The 20688-nt window shown below is 35.3% G+C and overlaps 2 protein-coding genes across 5 annotated transcripts; one reads left to right on the top strand and one right to left on the bottom strand.

The window, feature by feature from the left end:
• Positions 1–1178: 1178 nt before the first annotated feature.
• Positions 1179–16462, top strand: LOC104901989 (uncharacterized). Of its 4 annotated transcripts, none has more exons than XM_019251406.3 (16): positions 1180–1438; positions 1655–1819; positions 1940–1991; positions 2609–2716; positions 3769–3853; positions 6974–7028; positions 8145–8240; positions 8328–8549; positions 10650–10709; positions 11288–11386; positions 11464–11574; positions 12983–13054; positions 13198–13314; positions 13404–13553; positions 15013–15113; positions 15891–16462. In XM_019251406.3, the coding sequence occupies exons 1-16, from the start codon at positions 1376–1378 to the stop codon at positions 16216–16218; spliced, it is 1884 nt and encodes a 627-aa protein (XP_019106951.1). In that variant the 5' UTR covers positions 1180–1375; the 3' UTR covers positions 16219–16462. The 4 variants fall into 4 exon arrangements, with proteins under 4 accessions (XP_048491681.1, XP_019106951.1, XP_010687933.1 ...); XM_010689631.4 differs by having other exon boundaries at positions 8343–8549; XM_010689630.4 differs by having other exon boundaries at positions 8145–8549.
• Positions 16463–17213: 751 nt separating this feature from the next.
• On the bottom strand, positions 17214–18017 carry LOC104901990 (BURP domain protein RD22; the record flags this gene model as incomplete). The annotated part of the gene is made up of 1 exon (XM_010689632.4): positions 17214–18017. A coding segment is annotated over one exon (795 nt), but the record flags the coding sequence as incomplete, so codon positions are not given.
• Positions 18018–20688: the final 2671 nt, after the last annotated feature.

Raw genomic sequence — 20688 nt, forward strand, 5'->3', positions numbered from 1 at the left:
ATTAAGGAAAACTCAACATTTAAAAGGTATAAATATAATAATGTGGACACTTAAAGCATGATTAAAAGTTGGTTTTGATGATAATTGTGTTATGTATAATAGCAAGAGGTCATGGGTTCAAAATTTGTTGCAAGTTAATTTCACTTTTGTTAATTGACATTGCCACGTGGCGTATTTTTTTTTATAGATTAATCACACTAAAGTTAGTCTAAGTATTTATCATGGTCACCATTTGGAGAGGGCCTTTTGCAAGTTTGTTATCAATAACTTAATGTATGACTATTATTTTTAGGGGAATTTTATGTATGACTATTAATTAATGAGAAAATTTGCAACAATTAAGCACGAAAGTCATGGAAAATTGAAGGCAGTAATAAAGACTAGGAGTGGAAATCAATCAATTAATTAGATGGATTATCAGGTTGGATCACGTAAAAACTTATATGGACATTTCACACTAAAGTAGTGTGAACTTAATGGTTATTCACGTGAATATGAAAAAAAGACACTATATAAAATAATAGATATAAAAGAAAAGTAAATATAGATTGTAAATTTTGACTATGTGAAAAAAAAGTTACTATGTCACAAAATGAAAATTTTAACATGAAAAAATGTAAGAAAGAGAGATTATATTAAAAAAAAAAAAGGTCACTATGATAGATAGTAACGATATAGTGTAATTTAAGATTTTTAAACGATTACTATATGGAAAAGGGTCACTATGTTAAATATGTGGATTTGGTCCCCAATAATATTATTGTGGACGAGTTCCATGCAAGACTAACTCGTTTGATCACTACCTTACTTTTAAATAAGACTTAAAACAAATCATATTTATTCGAGTTCACGTAAACTAAAGTAATATAATGTTTCTAGATCTGGTTGGATGCATCCATCTATTATACTCGCAAATCACCAATCACCAATCACCATCTGACAGTTACATACTCCTTTTTCAAGAACTAAAGCTTAATGGTGTACATGCTGATGCATAAAGTATGAATGCGCACATGTACTTGAATAATAAGTCAAATGTACATGAATAATAAGTCAACTTAACATACATACATAGATAATAAATCAAATCAACAATTCTAAATCCTAATTCGATCTGCCAAAAGTAAATGTTGGTAATCCAAACACGTTCTATCTTAATAGTCTTAATCCCTTCTTCACGAAGTATACATTCCCTATTTCTTCCTAACGAAGAAAATACGAAAACATAAAACAAGAAACCCACACTAGAAACTTAGAAGAGGAGAGAGAATCGCGAAACAAGATCAAATCACATTCTACACGACCAAACAAAAATAATAAAGAAATAAAATCACAGCACACAATTCTCTCTCATCTTCGCTCAAATTCGTCGACAATGATTGAAACAGAATTGCATGATTTGTCCGATGATGCTGATTACGCCGCATCTCAGCAACAAGTAACAATTTCATCTCTTAATCTTTTCAATTTTTCATATTATATAATCTGATCATACTTAATTCGCATTTTCGATGCTGTGAAATTCTAGGTTAAACTGTTGTTGAATGTTTCAATTGAATTTGATTTAGGAAATTGAGTTGATAAAAGTTCAATTGATTTGATGTGTTGATTGTTGATTCTTTTTCAATTTTGTGTGGTTCAATGTTGTAATTAGGGTTCACAAAGTATAATGAGGAGTGATAGTGGAAGAAGGAGCGAGCCGGAAGGGGCGGAGGTTGTTTATGTGAAGGATAATGTATCGATTCATCCTACGCAGTACATGTCTGAAAGAATTAGTGGCAGATTGAAGTTGATTAAACAAGGAGATTCATTAATTTTGGTAATGTTGATTGTTGTGTGTTTTTGTTTTCCTTTCTGTTGGACATTTTAGTGTTATTTGTTCTTGTTGTAGTTGGTTTAAACCATTGGATAATTGTTTGATTGTGTTATTTTGTGGTAGAGTTGGATTCCGTACAAAGGGCAAAACACGAATGCGAGGCTTTCAGAGAGAGGTGAGCCCTTACTGTTAATGGTTCTTTAATGATTTTTATATATGGCTCTTTCATTGTAAGTAGTTGAATCGTACCTGATTGTTGTGTAGAAGCGTTAGATACTTATTGGCTGTATTAGACGTGTCTTTTCTTGCACGCAGTGGGATTACATAGTTTGTGTTAGTGATAGCTTGATGATGGAATTAGAATGTGAATGGGTTTGGGTGGTGCACATATGGTATTGAATAAGAGCTTGAAGACATGAGCTATGTTTAGCTTATGGAGTTGTATAAAAATGTTCTTGCTGTAGGTTTATGCCAAAGTTCCTGTTTGTAAGAGTTAGAAGTAATCAACTTACTCCTATACCGGTATACTCCGTGAAACAAGAGTATAGGAATATGGAGTGTAATTAATTTCTCTTTTTTATTTGGCATTTGGGATTCTGAACATTTTGTGCAAAAAGTGTAAAACATCAGGCAGCAGCACTGAAGAGGAGCCTGCTTCATGTTTATGTTTGGTGATGTAAACATTTTGATCACAGAGCACCAACTTATGTGATGTATTGTTTAATTTGTCTATATTTTAGTACCTGTCCATGTCACTGAGAGTCTTCGATTATCGTACAATTCCACATGCAGATAGGAATCTCTATACAATAAGGCCACTTCCATTTACTGATGTGAGGTCCATCAAGAGGCACACTCCACCACTTGGCTGGCAGTATATTATCGTGGTGCTATCTTCAGGTAACAATTGTATCTGTGATAACTATGTTTATAGTTTAGTTGAAAGAATGGTCTATGTACTATTTTACTGTTATATACTTATATCAGGATATGACCTCTCAACTAGATATTCCTCTGTCTATAATTAAATGGCTTGATCTGTTTGATATATCACATTCAATGTTTATTCATGTTATCCACATAATGAGTAACTGAATCTATTAGTTGAGATGACAACTGCTATTTTATTCGTACTCATTCTTTCCATTTCGGATTCCCCGATATTTTCTCTACTATTAAAATAAATGTCAAAAACAGTGTAAATTTTTTAAAGTTTTTCTTGGTTAACGGGTTCATACTAAATTGGGTCATCTACAATAAATGGGAACACATTTACTGACAAGGGAATTGAAGTAAGTGCTACTTCTAATATGAACCCAACCATTGATGTTCTCCTCCAGTGATGGATCTTCCACAAGGGTAAAAAAAGTATTTCGGAGGATCCTTTACTTAGATGGGTGTGGTGTAGAGCCCTTGAACTCTCTCTTTCTATAAGTACTTTTTTGGACTCTTCCGACTCTTGATCTTTGTGCCTCTCTATGCTCTGCTCATGAAACATCTAGTGCTTTTAAAGAATGTTTTTTCCAATTGTTGCTTGAAGGAAATTAGATATAGCACTGGCATGGTATACTGGATGCTAATTTTGTCAATGGCAGTGAAAGTTCGGCATGATGCCTTTGATCATTAATTTTTTGGGTTCATGGATTAATTGTACACTTATTATATACTAATAGTTATTTCTTTATTGATTATCACTTGCGCTTGATTTTAAATTGTTAGCATAAATTCCAATTATATCCACTTTGTCAAGAGTCTTATCCATTGATTTCCCAGAATTGATTATTTCAGTTTCTTGCACTTGATTGATTAGATTAGATTCATTGAGGTGCCTGCTTCAACTTCCTGCTACTATTTGTGGCTAATTAGATACTTCTTTCTTGTTGACACAGTATTTCATATATCTGGTTACGCCTTATATGCAATACTGAAATGAGATGTGGATTTATTGGCAGGACTTGCATACCCTCCTCTGTATTTTTATAATGGAGGAGTTAAGGAGTTTTTGACCACCATCAAGCAACATGTTTCTATTGTGAGGTTGGTGCTGCTTGATTTTCTTGATTTTTAATTGGGCTTGATCTTGTTTGAGCTTAAAATGCTGATTCTCTACTGTGTATATGAAAATTAATGTGATAATAATAGCCAATATAAGAGAATTCAATACTGTAAACCTTCTAAGTGAGAAGTGCATATTGGGAAAGAGTTATTTATACATTGAGTATGACGATCATAAGAATATAGGAGGTGTCGGCAAGTTGTTGATGCTGTAATCTTCATTCGAAAGGACGGAACTTCAACTCAATAAGCTCTATCGGCTTTTGGCTTTGTTTGCATGCTTTCTTCCTGGCAACCTGCAATTTCCATATATTCCCAATTTCATACAGAGTCAAACATGGAAAGCCTTTTTTATTTCCTTTAACTTTGAATCACAGTGGATTAGCCAATTCTCTCAGTTTGCTGTATACTTGATACTTCTCCATGCATACAACATTTATTACAAAACTAGTGTACCATAAGCATGGTACACCCGGGGCTATTCGCTTACTCATTGCTCATTTGAAGAATTGAAATGAGCATAATTTCAAATGAGTAATTGAGAAAATATAGCCTTGAGTACAAGTGTACAACTGGGTGTATAATGAATGTACTATCTCATGTAGTAGTTGATCATCGATTTCCATCAGAATCTTGGATCTTTGGAGTTAGGCTGCCCTATCTTAGTTAGGAGCCTCATTCGAAGTAATATTAATGGTTGGACTTTGGACTAAAGAAGGTTATGTTTCAGATATATGAAGGTTGATGGCGTAGCAATGAGTTACCAACATGTACAAAATTTACAGTATCAATATGGTCTGTGATGTGAAGTATATTATTCAAGGGAAAGTTTTTTTTTTTTCAAGTGTTGTATTATAAAATATTTGGAAAAAAAAAAGAATTCCCTTGACATAATAATTTCTCTTTTTCAATGGAGTCAAGAAAGACTTCCTCTCTGCTTCAACTTAGGTTGGACTTTGTCAAATGTCTTCTTGTTGACCTCTGCTCTTTAATCACAATATGCAGGGGTGTGGCCAGTACATCTGACCCTACCCTCTTTGGCAAGAACCTCATTAGAAGCCCTATTGTAGTAGCATGGTATAGAATGTTGGCTTCTTACTGAAGTTTTTATATAAACATGATAGTTGTTTTGTGATCAGTGTGATGCTTTCGTGAAAGCATATGGTACTCCATGGGAAAAATGAATTGTATGACAATTTCAAGGATTTGGTGGGGTATTTGTATGAATTTCTAAATCTTGGAGTGGACCATCATATATTTTATAAAATGCAAGGCTAAGCGCATGCCCAAGCAAAGTATTGTTGGTTGAATAGTAGAAAGTAGCTCATAGAGTTGACATGATGGGCAATTTCCCTTACACTACACTGGCATAAGTGGTCATGTCCTCTGTTACAGGGCTAATAATGGAACTAAATATGCTCTTTGATAGATGTTATTCTCTGAAGTGGAGGAGTGTGGAGACTTGGAGAGACTCTGAAGTGTAAAATAGTTTGATAAGATGCTAAAGAGGAGAAGAGTGTGAGGGTGGCAATAAGCCAATAACAGTGCCTTGCTGGAACACAAGGGAGATGCAATTGCCTATATAAGAGGTGCAGAATTGTGATTTCTTTTTTCAAGGTGTTAGGATTGTGAACACAGTGGCGGAGAAGTGGTAGGTACATAGAGCTTATCTCAAGAGGGATGTCCATGGTAGCTATTTTCTCAGGAAACCTGTGAAAAGATTCGGAAGCACTATACGTGGGAGCAATTAATATTAAAAAATTGTTTTAGAGAGGATTTGATCGAGCATGATGGAGAGATGTTAGTTTTTACTTCCCGCTGCTTACATTCAGGCAATGGCTGGTAATTGACATGCATAATCATTGTGGCTTCCCTAAGTGCATATAGCTTCTGTTAAGAGAATTTTTCACCTTCTTGGTGAATGAAGTTACTTGAGCACCTGGCAGGCTGGCACATTCTAGGGACGTACTGTCCTATGTCGGCATTGAAGCAAATCTGGTAACCAACTTGCCATTCAATATTGGCATTCGATCGAGCATGATAGAGAATGTACTTTTTACTTTTTTGCGGTGAATCATGAATGTCACTTCACTCTGAGTATTAAGGTGTTTATGGCTGTCCTCATAAAAGGGTAAATGTTAGAAGGTTATCCATTGTGCAAGCAATTGTAATTATAAGCATTAACCAGGGTGGAACTTTGGGAGTTGGTCAGTTGGAGTAATCATGAAGGGACTTGTTTCTAGATGGTCATGTAATGTTCTATCATGTAGTGCTTCAGCTAATATTAATTTTGAGTTTTTTTTTTTAAATGAGAAATTTGTATGTATATGATGGCATTGGGGAGACTTACAGTAGCACTGATAGAAAATCACATTTTTAACTGTTAGGATGTGGTTAACTGAGATGAAAAAGATGTTCATGAGGATAAACTGCCGGGAAGAGGTCCATCTTAATGAGGGTAGAGAAAGGCTGGGAGAAAGTTGGTTGTCATTATCTTAGTCACAACCCAAAAGATTTCTATTCTTAGTTTCTGCAGCTCAACCAATTGACCCTAATGGCGTAAGAGTACATAGTGGCGATATATGATTTTCTGTAGCTGACTGCCCGAATTGGCTTGCTGTTTGAATTATCTGTGGGTAACACTGTTGAGTGCATGTGTGAGTGTTTTTTGTTTATAAAAGTTTTGAGGTGTTGGTGTTAGTGCATGTTTTGAGGTTTCAGGCTACGTATCTGGAGGTTCTAATGGTGTGAATACCTTTTATTCTATGTACTGTAGAATCATAAATCATCCATGCCTGTATAGCAGCGGATTCTTGTGTAGAAAAATGCTACTATCTGGCAGTATCATGCCTGATTGTTTGTGGATATTTGTATGTTCTTGGTTAGTTCTTTTTGCAAAAAGAACTTGTCTCTTATTCATATTCATTGTTAATGGTGGTAATGCCCCATTTATCATGCACAATTGGTGGGAAATCTGAGAGGTTTAACCTCTGCAAGAGGCGCTGATTGTGAAGAGTAAATGAAGATTAAGATAGATGAGTACATTATCGTTATCTTCTTAGTATACTCTGTTTAAATGTACTTTGAAACATTTGTTTCCAGATCAGCAGATGATGCAAATGTGTTCGTTGTGAATGATTTTCAAGATCCTCTCCAGGTATATACATATTACTATGTTCTAGAATAAACATCTATTCTGTTTCTGTGTAGCTTCTGTTTGTTTAAATCCTCTGTGACACTCCCCTCAATTTATTCCATTTCAAAATTGCTCTTCTTGGAAAGGCATTTAAAGGGAAAGATGAGGAAGTTGGTTTTGTCATTATTTGTTAAACTGCTGTTTGCAACTTTGTATACTATATAGCCGACAAGATGCTCCTGTTGAAAATAAGAAAAACAGTAGCTTGGGCTATTGCAGATTTGCAGCTGAATAAAGCGGAGTGATAAATATAAGATTCCGCTTTATCCAGTCATCGATTAACTTGTTTTATTTTTAATGAAAATTCAATAGTAAGGACAGTTTTGCGGAGTCTTATAAAATCAAGAACTTGGGTTTGGCTGCTCTCAGCTCTAGAAAAAGTAGTGTCTTTGTCCAAGAGCTTCAATGTAGGAGGGCTTCCTAAGGACTTCTTGTAGGCTCGATTTGAGGTGCTTTCGTAGAGGAGAAATGGAGTTGGATTGCCCCTTCACGTGTGTTTGGGAAAATGAAATCATCTATATTCACTCATCATTAAATGTTCATTATAGGAGACGTGTTTTTGTCTCAACTCATTCATTTGATGTTGTCTTAGAGATGAAAGACGTGGCGAACTTTTTGTCCTATGACTTTATTTTTTATATAGATGGAGATGTAGCTGCTATTTCTGGATATATCTGCTATTGATGGGTGCGCTTGATTCTGGTACAATTGATTTTATCTGTAACCAAACCGTCCAATATATATACATTGTGAAGAAATAAATGTAGAATCTGATTTTCTTATCCTGATCATGAGAATTAGGTTGCTAAGTGATTCATCTATTCTGTTGTCTCTGCTGTATGGTCATAAGGTGCTCTATTACTTATTCTGTTTTTTCATTGATTATGCCACTTGTAAGGCCTGATCTTCTGGTATTTGTTTATGAGTACTTGATTGATTCGAACTATGCTCTGGATGGATCATTTTGCCAGTTCTTGGTTTCATGTTGCAGCTTGATTGATTTTTGACTTCTACTCATTAGTCATTGTGTTTAGGCATTTTTTATCATTTGGCTGAGGATCTCTTTATCTTCTGCAGAAAACTCTGTCTTCGTTGGAGCTTCCAGGGGTTGTATCTGTCGCCTCATCATCTACAAATGCTTCTGTTGATGTATCCCCCACTCTGGGAAACCAAGTAAGGGCTGATGGTAGTGCCTATGATAGTAATATTAGTTTGCAATCCCTTAGAAGACAAAGGAATAAGGCCAATGATCCTGCTAAGGATCTTTCAATTCAGGTTTTAGAAAAATTTTCTCTGGTCACCAAATTTGCTCGGGAAACTACCTCTCAGCTGTTCGGTGAAAATAATGGTGAACAATTCTTCACAAATGATTTAAAGAAGCCTAGCCATAGCCAGTCCCTGCCTGATCTTCATTCCACTTCCTCATCAAATGATCTGGAAGAAGTTCCCTGTGAAGCACCTGTACCAGCAGACCCTATGGAGGTATATTTTATTCATTCACCGTTTATACTCTTAAATATTCCAAATGCACAGCTCATAAACTCCGAGATCCTGAGCTTATTGTTTTCAGACGAGCAAGCAAGCTTGTATTTTACTATTTCCGGGCAGAGCTAGTTGTTAGATTTTTCAGTTCAATTTTTGTTACTCTTGTTTTCACCAAAATCCTTTTAATTCTTCAGCCTGGTTTCCATAAAGTTTTCCATACCATTAATTTTGGAAGTATGTTCTATATGAGATCCTTTTCACCTCATAGAAGTAATCATGTGGCCAATTTTGTACTCCTATTTTAATCTATATGGTGCTCTATGGATTTATTTGTTTAGTTGTATGGTCATTGGGTGGTCATAAGATTGGGTAGTTCTGTTTTTGTTTATGTGGGAACTGCTAGCTTGGCATGAGATTTTTTCCAGTCTCTAAGAGTTGTGTGTGCTAATAATTCAAACTCCATCATATATCACTTGAGTTTCTGTGAAGTCACGCTTCTTGTTTTCTCCCTATTGATAAGCTCCTTTTTTATACATCGTTGATTAAATATCAATACCATGTTAGCTGGTCAAACAAAAACATAATTTCACTTTATATACTTGGATGTCAAATTATATATTGCATTTCTATTCATAATATTAGATTAGGATATTCGATTCGAAAAAATTTATTTGAAAATTTTTATTAATATTGAAGAATAGTGTTATAGCATATCTTTATTGTATATATATTTCAAGCAATTAAAAGAAATTCAAAAAATATCTTTTGAAATATTCCTATTGACAAGAATATATTGATAATGAGCAAGTTGTATTTGCCAGGGTGGGAAAGTTTGAGCTGAAGTGTTTCCTGAGACTGTTGATTTTTGGAGAACATGAGTGTTTGAGACTCCGATTCTTACATAATTATATATTAGATGACTTTATACTTTCCAATTTCCATGTCTTAGAATCTGATGAAGCCCAGCCCCAGCCTTTAAAGATCAATGACACTTGGAATTAGAGTTATTTTATTGACTTCTTAGAAGCTGATGAAGTACTTGGTCTTTACAAATCATTATGTTGGTCAAGCAACATGTAATTATGGCTGTTCACTTTATTGCTAAATTCTGATTTAGCTACCTGATGTCCTAATAGAATTAGAATAGTATTTCAGTTGCTTCATGTAATCTGAAAGGAGTTCAGTCTTTGCAAAGTGTAAATGCCATAATAATGGTGACATGGTACGTAGAATGTATCTTCACTTAATGTTCTAGTTCTACCAGTAGGAAGCCAGTAACTTTTCTTCAAATCTTAATATATCAAAAACATTCTGTATTGAGTCGAGAACACTACCAAAGCCTGTCTTGTGCGTGCTGCTCTCTGAACTCTTTCTCTCGTATCTCGCCTTGCTATGCGTGTATTATCAATTACTTCCTCCATTTTAAAAGAGTGCAACATTTGTTTACGGCCTTCTATTCTTAACTTTGACCATTGTTGTTGTTAACTATACATGAGTAAAAGTAATAAAAAATTGTCGCACTCTTTTAAGAACGGAAGAATTATGTTTTAGCTCCCTTGTTTTGATGGTGAAGAAGACTCCCTGTTGGTTGACTTGTTATTGTCCTGAGAAGTTAGGCATTATGCAGTACCTGTCAATAAATCAAAATATCTTGCAGTGTTTGGCTTTACCCTTGAGTGTCCATGGAAACATTTTAGATACCCCTTTATATTGGTAACATTTTAGATACCCCTTTATAGAAGTAGAATGAATTTTGACATGTACATGAGAAGTTGATTATGCAGTACCCTCAATGGATTGTATATCAAGATATCTAACTTATCTATGCAATGAGTTTAAGAATGAATGATGAATATTTGACTTGGTTTCACATGTTTTTATTCTAGTTCCAATACGATCAGTATAGTGGATAGCGGAAAGACATCTTTCCAAAAATCCTAAATGTAAATACCTGTATTAGGTTTCCAGAGGGCTTGTGGGCCTGTGGCTCACATATGATAAGCAACGACCCAATTAGTCAATTTTCTTTTGTTGCTATAAGTTCATTTTTTATTATCTAGTTCACTTGTTACCTAATTGTTACTATCTATTTGACAGTTTGATAAATTGGCACTGGTTTGGGGAAAACCACGACAACCTCCCCTGACAAAAGAAGAGGTATATACTTAGTGTTTTGGCTGTATTTTTTCTTCAACCATCTGATTTATTAAGGTAAGGTGATGTGTTTGTGTAAATTCATGAACATTGATTTATATAAGTGGTACTTTCATCACTTTTTTTCTGGATTATAAGGGACTGGTATCTTATTTCCCCCCTAGTATTTGGTTGGCTAGCAGCTAATAAGTATTTTAACTTGGCATTCAGCTCCTTCTTGCTTGCTTCATATTTCCATGTACTACATAAATGAGCATTTATTTGAAACGGGCTCCATTATTATTATTTTTTCTGAAGGGAGTGTGGGTTGAGGGGAATACTACCCTAAAAAGTGGCCGGGTGGGGGGATCTAATTTTTAAATTTATCTCATTCAGTAACCTCTACCTGTCCTTCCAAATCCCAAGTTCTGGACAAGGATTGTCGTAACTAGAATGGATGAGATTTTGTCTAGCACTCCCCTAAATTTATTTTATAAAATAGGGGAAAGGTCAAGGACCTTCGTAGACCTGTCTTGCCGGGATCTATATTTTATGTTGCTGTTATTGTACTCCAGCTAATACATTTTAGTTCTTGTTTGCAGTGGATAACTTTCTTGGATTCTGAGGGAAGAGTAGTTGATTCAAAAGCTCTGAGGAAGAGAATATTTTATGGTGGTGTTTCCCATGAACTGCGAAAAGAGGTTTGTTATATTTCCTTTCATTGGATGGACTTCTGCTGTTTGTCTTCGGATTCTTAGTCTCATTAATATGGTGACAGATCTGGCCATTCTTGTTGGGATGCTACGATTACAATTCAACATATGCTGAACGGGAATACCTTCGATCTGTGAGAAAACAGGACTATGAAATTATAAAGCTTCAATGGCAGGTTGATTTTTTTTTCACTTATATGATCTTCTATCTGTTACTAATGTTGCATGGATGACACACTTTGCAAATTACAATACAACAGCTGACCAGCGAGAGCGGAACATTACATTAAACTTTAATAGTATCAGGACATTCTTTACTTTATATAGCAGATCATGATTCATTCCCTGTGGGGCTTGAGAAGTCAAAATCATCACCATAGTGAATCTTAGAGTAGACAGTAGTGGAAAATAGAAGATACAAAGTGTGAGGCCTGCAAGAAAATGAACTGAATCCGGTTATCAGGTTCTTTGTAAAATCTTGTCTTGGATCACGTATATTTGCTTTTCATTGATGGTTGTACTAGTTTGTCTCTTACTCCTTTTTTTTGGTTGGTAGTTTTTGACCATATTCTGCGAGTATAGCATGATGACCCCAAGTTGCCGCTCTTCAGCTTTACTTTTATAACTCCTATATGTGTGATGTATGGAATCGCCTTGATTGAGGACTTCTTTGCTTGATTTATAGGCTTGTGATGCTGGATATGACTACTTTGAGACATTTTTGATGCCTCTGGATACATGGAGCAAGTTAGCGGAAATTAGATAGCAATAAAAGTTATCACAAACTTACTCTAATTTTTTGGGTGATTTGGTTTGGTTGGGAGAATGAGGCCTTTGGTCCTTAATCAAGCTAATACCTCCCTGTGGCATAGTTGTGTGGAAGGCCTTAAAAATGTCTGCTGTCTCATTTCCTTGAATTCTACATTGCCTTTGTAATCTGTAGTGCATGTTTTGTGAAAATTGGCAGTAATTAGCTCCTTTTTTTTGCTTGTTTGTATGGAAGAATCTTGAAGTACAATATGCGAAGTCTTATTTTAAAAAGAGTTGTACAGAGACAAGAAGCAGCATGTGCATTGTGCGATTTGCAGTTTCTTGCCACTTTTTTGGCAAATCCTAATAGTTCCCGGCTTTTCTTTTGTAGCAAGGTTTTACTTTTTCCCCTTGAACTTCTGTTCTGACTCCTGAGTGAGAAGCGAGAGCCGTTATGGTATCTTTTACTCAGAAGTTAAAATTTTTGGGTTACTGAGTCATTTTTTTGTAGGAATACAACTATAAAAGTACTATATAAGTAGATATTAGCTTTTTGAATGTAAGAGAAGAAGTAATTTATGATTCTAGATTTAGTCAATAGAGAAACTACAAACTGTAAGATCCAAATATGTTTGAATACCTTATGCTGCCTGGATTTGGTTGGTGCCTTGATTAATCTGGGGATGTATTTGCACTACCCTTCCCTTGCCGATCCAATTTAATCATTTAATGGATCACTCACTCTGTGCATATTATTGTGAAGCATAATATGCATGTCAAACGTGAATAAACCTTTTAGATTGACATTGATATCTCAGTTTCTCATTTATGCAGAGCATATCTCCAGAACAGGCAAAAAGATTTACAAAATTTAGGGAGAGGAAGGGCCTGATTGAGAAGGATGTGGTATGAGCAGATTTTACCATAGAATGAGATAAAACATAGAAAGGGTTTAAAATAAGATTATATTATTCAGGAAATTGTAAGTAGGCTAAAGCAGCTTTAACTATGTATCTTTCTAAATTTTATATCCTTCTTTGCTTTGTAAGGTGCGGACAGACAGATCATTTTCTTTCTATGATGGAGATGATAATCCAAATGTCAATCTACTACATGATATACTGCTAACGTATTCATTTTACAATTTTGACCTTGGTTATTGTCAGGTAATGCTTGTCTTGGTGACATTCAGTAATAGCATATCATACCATCTTGGTGTTTGATTGGATATTCTGATACGTATATTCTTATGTAGGGTATGAGTGATTATCTTTCCCCTTTATTGTTCGTCATGGAGGATGAGTTTGAAGTATTTTGGTGTTTTGCTGCACTAATGGAACGCGTGGGACCAAATTTCAACCGTGATCAAAGTGGCATGCATGCTCAGCTTTTTGCATTATCAAAGGTTTATGCCTTTGCTTTTCATACCCCATCCTCTTTGTTTTTTCGCATTATCAATGACTTTGGTCTATTTTGTCAAGTTTCTACCTCCAATTTAATAGCCTTATGCATCTTTTCTGCAAGAGAACTGAATGTTTCTGACTTCTGAGTTGTAACCTGGAGTTGCTACTTGCTAGCGTTTCCCCTGGTTTCTAAAAGGAAGCCCCTTGTTTTGTTCTTTTTTGTGTGCCTAAAGTTCATGAGATGAGAAATACATAGGAGATTTGTATAACTCAGGTTTATGAGACTATTTTTGTCTAAAAACTCCTTAAAATGACTAGTCTATGCTCTTTTTGAGAAATTTTGAGACATAAGCACTTGAAAAGTTTTGTTTCTTATACTTAGTATTTGATGCACATAGAATTTTGGAGTTCTCTATTTCATAAAAAAGAGCACCCCTCTCTCTCTCTCCCCCCCCCCCCCCCCCACCCTCTCCCTCTCTCTGCCGCTCTCTCTCTCTCTCTCTCTGAAAATATTCTTGAATCTGAACCGAATGACTTACAATCAAAAGTGAACCAGATCTGTACGACCCATTCTAGTAGCAGGTGGCGTATGTTAAGGTAGGCTTTGGGGGTTTTGGGGCCATGGTATTCGAACCACAGCTGTCAACAGATGAGCTGGTAGAGGTTGTGAACTACATTTGGGAAATTGATGAAGTGTTTTCAAATGACACCTGAAAGTAGTGATTTTGAGGAAATTTGTTTTCTTTTTTTTCTTTTTACAGTGTAATTGTCTCTAGTCTGCTTCCCCAAATGCTGGATTTGTGCCAACATTGATACCAGGATCAAATTTTAGGATCTCATCACAGAAGTTGAGATTTTGTGCCCTCACCATATGTCTTTGAGCTTGGAGACTGTAAATTTTAAAAATCAGAATTGATATTGCATTTCCTATGGCTGATCTAACTACTTATTATCTCTTTCCTGTGAAACCCTTAAACCTGATTAATTTCCATTGCTGAACTAAACATCCTTGTTGAGGCCATACATGACTTATCTTGACTTGCCTGGTTATTTCAGTTGTTACTTATTTTACTGTACTTGCCGCTTGGTAATAGACCCTTCAGGTGTTTGTTCACAGTATGAACATTGAAGCAGTGTTATGCAGTTAAATTGATGCTAGTTTTGGTTACAGGAAGCATTGTTTTTTCCTTAATCCTTTCAGATGTTTGTTGCTATGCTGACATTTGGTCACTGATGTTCTATGACATGAGCACGACTTTCTCTCCCTCTAGTAGTTTTTTCCTGTAATTCTATCATGCTCCAAAAGTATTGCTTCTCTTCAGAATTAAGGATCTGATATTTTTGTTGTAATTTTTAGAAGTATGGCATAGATAATTAGAGGAGTTGTTTTGCTCTGTTTTTTTTTATGCGGAAATGATAATCCTATTGCATATTTTTGATGACGTTCTTTTCTTTTGTCAGCTGGTGGAACTATCCGACAGTCCATTGCACAACTATCTTAAGCAGAATGACTGCTTAAATTATTTCTTTTGTTTCCGCTGGATTCTGATACAGTTCAAAAGGCAAGTGATCTCATTTCCAAGATTCTTTTATCTGATTACTAGCTGTCTGTTGTATTTGACTGTTTTTCCTTGCGCCAATCTTCTTAGCCTTTGAATGTCCTTGGAGGCTTAACTCTTAGCATCTTAGCTATACCACTACTGCCCTACCAATCATTTGCAAAATTAAATAGGCAAAAGGCTTTGACAATCGGATCGCATATTGCTAATGGTGCTGGTAGTAATTAGGATGGAGGATCAGAGTTATCTTTAAGCTTTTAGGAGTCTGCAATTCTGCTTCCTTCTTGCCTAATTGCATTGACATTCGACAACCTCACATAAAATGTGCGGTCAATATGTTGGACGTGTTCGGCAACAACTTTTTAACCAATGTTTTGAGATTTGACCGTGCCAAAAGTCTAGTCTAGCATTTCAGCAGTTGAGATTGTGTTTTAGAAAAGCTAATTAGCTTATGGGGTGTTGGTAACTTTTGGAGTAGCTTTTGAAAGTAGAACATAGTTTATTTTTTAATCTTTTACTTATTTAAGTATTCAACTACTAGTTCTACGGAACACTAATTAAACCTATAGCAACTCAATATCCAAACACTAATCAGCTAGTAGAAAAGCTAACAGCTATTACTACAGCTAGCGTGTACCACTACTGTTGCTGAATAAATCCATTGTTAGTTTGTGCTTTGATATGTTTGATATTCTTCCTTGATTGGCCTTCCACTTTATATTAGTACATGTTTACGTAAACTTATCTTTATCAATTTTGAGAGTGTGTTAGCGTCTTCAGGGAACTTCGCTATGAGGAAACAATGCGGTTGTGGGAGGTCTTGTGGACACATTATCTATCTGAGCACCTGCACCTGTATGTTTGTGTTGCAATCCTGAAGAGATGTAGGAACAAAATAATTGGAGAACAAATGGATTTCGACACACTGTTGAAGTTCATAAATGGGTTAAGTGGCCATATTGACCTTGATGCAATTTTGAGAGATGCCGAGGCACTGTGTATTTGTTCCGGAGAGACTGGAGCCGCGTGCATTCCTCCGGGTACTCCCCCTTCTTTGCCTATGGAAAATGGTCCCTTGTCGTCTCAGCTGGAGGACGAGATATTGTAGTTCTTTCTGGGTTTCTGTACATAGCTATGAGCTATAAGAAACAAGAATTTATACTTGTGAATTTCTTGATGTATTTGGACCTTTAGCTAGGGGAGGAAAATAACCTCGTTTATTGTAAAGAAATTCATTCTGTTATGTCAAAGTATCTGGCTTGTACAGTTTCTTAGGTGTTTGAACTTGCAAGGCAAGGAATTTGAATTTGTACGTTGCATTTCACTGCCAATATATACTATGTTTCTGACAATATGACATGATCATCGTTTAATTTGACCATTATACCACTTTATGAAATATGATTCAGCAGGGAATGAACTTAAATTCCAATATCATATGGCCTATCCTTGTCAGACCACTATAAAAAAAAAAATTACGGTAAGATGAAGATTTCTTGTAAGTGGGGGGAAATTGGGGATTTCATTTTGTGAGTAAGAATCAAACTCTTGTCACAAACAGTGGAAGGAGAGTTTGCAACCAACTAGGCGAACATTGATTCTTGTGGGCCAACAACAAAAATAACGAAGGTAGATGAAAGTACAAATTATTGTAAAAATGTACTTAGTGGTATATAAAAAGTACAACTAACAAAAATAAGGAAGTTACAAGAAAGTACAAATTTTATTAAAACAAAATATAAATATATAAAAGTTAGTGATTTGATTGAATTAAATTGTTTGAGAGGAGAGTAACTCCCTCCAAAAGCGATTAAAGTTTTGTTCTTTTCAACTTTGTAGAATAGATTTCACCAAAAATGCGCTAATACAAAAAGTATCAATCTATTGCAGCAAAAATAACACGAAAATCATCTTAAGAGTCCAGTTAATCAGAGTAGTTTCACGCAAAAAAACATAATTAGTCCAATGTCAACTACATTAGTGCAAGTAAATGTCTTATTCAAACCCCATACATGATTTTTATACAGCTAGAATAGAGAAATATAACCAATTCAGGTGACATAATACAGGTAAGATGTACAATAGTTATGTATTGTTCTATATAATAAACTATCAACCTTGATAAAATATCACATTGTCAGGCTGAAAAAAATGGCACACAGTGTCCCCAGGCTTCATACCCAGCACCTTGAAGGCAACATACTCTGGACTCCACTGTGTTGTATGGTGGTGACACATAGCGTAAGCATTAAGCCTAGCTCCATCCTGTACTCCGACAAGACGGACAGAGAAGGTTGCTGCACCCCTTGGCTGGTGGCAATAGTACACCCCGAAAGGAAAACTTAGCCTATGGCATGCAATCAAAGACTTGTCTTGAGCTATTTGGTTAACGCCCATGATTTTGTAAGGCATAAGAGCATCAGTTTTTACTCCATTCATAGAAACTGCCATAATATTTAGGGAGTTGCCCATTTTTTGAGTCACATAAGTTGCCATTTTCTCTAAGGAAGTAGCACAAAACTGTGCTGCTCCATTTATAGGATTCGGGTGCTCGCAACGTGCTAGAGTTTGGTTCATAATACGGGCTGCTGAAGAGGTTGGACTAATTGAGAAGTGTTGGAAGAGTTGTGGCAAATTTTTGGAAGAAAAGGGTGGCACTTCTGAAGACAAATTAGGAGAAGGAAAAGTGGGGTATGCAACATCAGATAACTTTGTGAAATGAATGTTTAGATTAACTCCAGGAGTTAGATCCTTCTCTTGGATAAAAACTGAGGTAGCCGAGTCTTGCTTGAGGAGTGACCTAGGGCTCGGTGGCTCGTAACCTAACTCCTCCACCTTCTGTGATAAGGGAACTTGGCCGTTATATACCTTGTTTCCATCTTCATTTACTGCAATTTGGACATTGATAATAGTCAATTAGTCATACTTCCTCCGTTCTGTTTTAGATGTAATGTTTGTTTTTTCACGCAACCCAACGTGCTTTTGTAATCGTTAATATCTTTAGTTGTGCATACGTAAAAAGATATTAAAAAAGTTATAATTTGAGACTATGAAGGAAGACGAGTCTAACAAGATTCCACTTGACTATGTTTTTCTGTATATAATGACGATAAATTAGAGTCAAAATTAATCAATGAATAGTGTCATTTCACCCAATGTTTCATTTAAAACAGAACGGAGAAAATATATATACTTCCTCTGTTTGATTAGTCGCAACGTCTTTTTTTTCACAGTTTTCGCCTTTTCGGAACTTTGACCATCAATACGATAATGAAAATAATAGGTGAGATTCGAATAACAATAACCTGGCTTAGGAAGTACATCTAGCAAAGCTTGTGGAATAGGCGTGTTAGGAAGCATGGATTTCCAGGCATTTTGTTGAGTTACTGCGTCAGATATATGGCCAAGTGTAAGACCAACCTGCACAAAATATATGTTACATGAATTCAATTAGTTTAATCAGACGATAATAAGTAGATTAATTTACTAGTGAAAAAAATTGAAGCATAATTGGGTTAGTAATTGATAAATCTTACATAAGCGGCTGAAATTAAAAAGGTAATCATGAAACAAGACTTAAAAGATCTATCCATTGTGGATAATGCTAATTAATAAGAGTATTTGTTCAAGAGAAATTAAGGGGAAAGAAAACCAAGTTAATTAACAAGCAAAATCTTAGAGGCCTATTTATAGTTGTAAGAAAATTCACACTTTGAGTAATACAAAGTCCTACGTTTTAACATTATTCATGCAATTAGTTGGAACTGGGATTTTCAGTTGTCATAGAAAATGAGCCAACTTCTAAAGTCATACCATTTGCATGAATGATAACAAACTAAATAATGTTATGTGAAGATGGCTTTAAAACTCAATAGATATGTAATATGTTATGTCTACCTGTTCACAATTTTGAATTTGTCTTGTAAGAGACCGCCTACTTTTAAATTAAAATTAGGCAATGATAAGCTCAATATTAAAAAGAGAAATATTCCAATAGTGACTAGTTTAATTTTTTTCGGTAGCTAGTTTAATCCATTTAGTAACTAGATCTACTTTTATATTAAAATTAGACAGTCTCTTTTAATAATTTTGGCACAATTTTAACCTTTAGTTATTTTCAATTTTTTTTTTGCTACATGTTACACCATTAGTTGATGAGGATACTATTAGCGTAAATACTAAATAAGTTTATTGATTAGCATAACCAACTAATCAAAAGTTATTGATAATGTACATATAGGGTTATTACTTATAGGAACAACTAACGTAATTGAGACATTTGTACTTTGTACCGCCTTCGTGACTCATATGGATAAAAAAAAAAAAGGTAATTGAGACATGGAGTCACTATTAATTCATGTATAGAGTTATTGACTAATATAAAAGATTATTAATCACATCATATATCAATTGTTGCTAATTATATAACGTATGTAGATAACTAGATCTCTAGTTACTCAAAATGTTGACTATTTCAGATTACAATGCATCAAATGGTGACGAGATATTGATTTGCAGTTAATAACTTGTCAAGTATACAACGTATATGCGGGTGCGGAGAACTTTCATGAGTTATTTCCTTGTGCGGTTTTGATTCTTTAATAATTACTGGTATCAAACTAATTGCAACAAATCCTTCGCCATTGACTTTTAGGCAAAATTTCTTAAGGTAAGATTAACAAAATTTCTTTTCTTTTCTCTTCTCTTCCTTTCCTTTACTAAAAATGAACCAAATACACTGTTACGTAAATAAATAGATCAGCAAAAGCAATCAATTAACGATGGGCTTAATCAGATAGTTGTTTTTTTGGTGCAATTAATGAGAGAGTTGTAATTAGTACGCAAACAATTTTATTAATCCCACTACATTAGTGGATGTTAAAATCATATTCCAACGTCAGGCGTACATACTTGATCTTCCATATGTTGTAACAGAGCTAATCAACAGAGAACAATACTAGCTGCCCCACACACAAAAAAAAAACAGAGACAATACCTTTTAATTAAGGCAAATCTTATTCTATAATTTAGGAAACAATTATCATTTATAGATAATTATAATATATTACATCATCATCAACCATGATAAAGGATCACATTATCAGGCTGAAGAATCTTGTACTTATGTGATCAATCATCATTTGGTATTGTTTGGGCCCATTAAACCCTTCAAGGAACATCCTGCCACGTGGCACCGCCACCTAAGCACCGTGGGTCCCACCAACTGCAGCATGGCCAACTCAGGTTTCATGGGCCCCACCAAAATCATCCTTTGAAAAGGTATTATCAATCCCTAAGTGAGCTGTCCTATCCAGCACACCACTTTCTAGAAATTCTCACCACTATAAATACCTCTTGTTCTATCAATGCAAAGGTATTGAATACTCACCTAACTAACTTGAGTTTCTCACTCTAGGCTCTCTCTCTACCTCAATCATCAACTGACTTGAGCGTCGGAGGGGCGATCCCGGAACAACCCCCGGGGTAGTTTTTCTGTGTTTTGCAGGTTTCTGGTGAATTGGCAACCAGCTGTGATCGGACCTAAAGACTTGCTCAGCACTGATCATTAACCTTAATT

This window comes from Beta vulgaris, chromosome 8 (genome assembly GCF_026745355.1).
Source record: "Beta vulgaris subsp. vulgaris cultivar EL10 chromosome 8, EL10.2, whole genome shotgun sequence".
Lineage (NCBI taxonomy): Eukaryota > Viridiplantae > Streptophyta > Magnoliopsida > Caryophyllales > Amaranthaceae > Beta > Beta vulgaris.

Coding starts and splice junctions, on each gene's coding strand:
- LOC104901989 (XM_010689630.4), top strand. CDS start 1,376: ATGATTGAAACAGAATTGCATGATTTGTCCGATGATGCTGATTACGCC. Junction 13,055..13,197: donor GCCTGATTGAGAAGGATGTG/GTATGAGCAGAT, acceptor TTGCTTTGTAAG/GTGCGGACAGACAGATCATT. Junction 13,315..13,403: donor TTGACCTTGGTTATTGTCAG/GTAATGCTTGTC, acceptor ATTCTTATGTAG/GGTATGAGTGATTATCTTTC.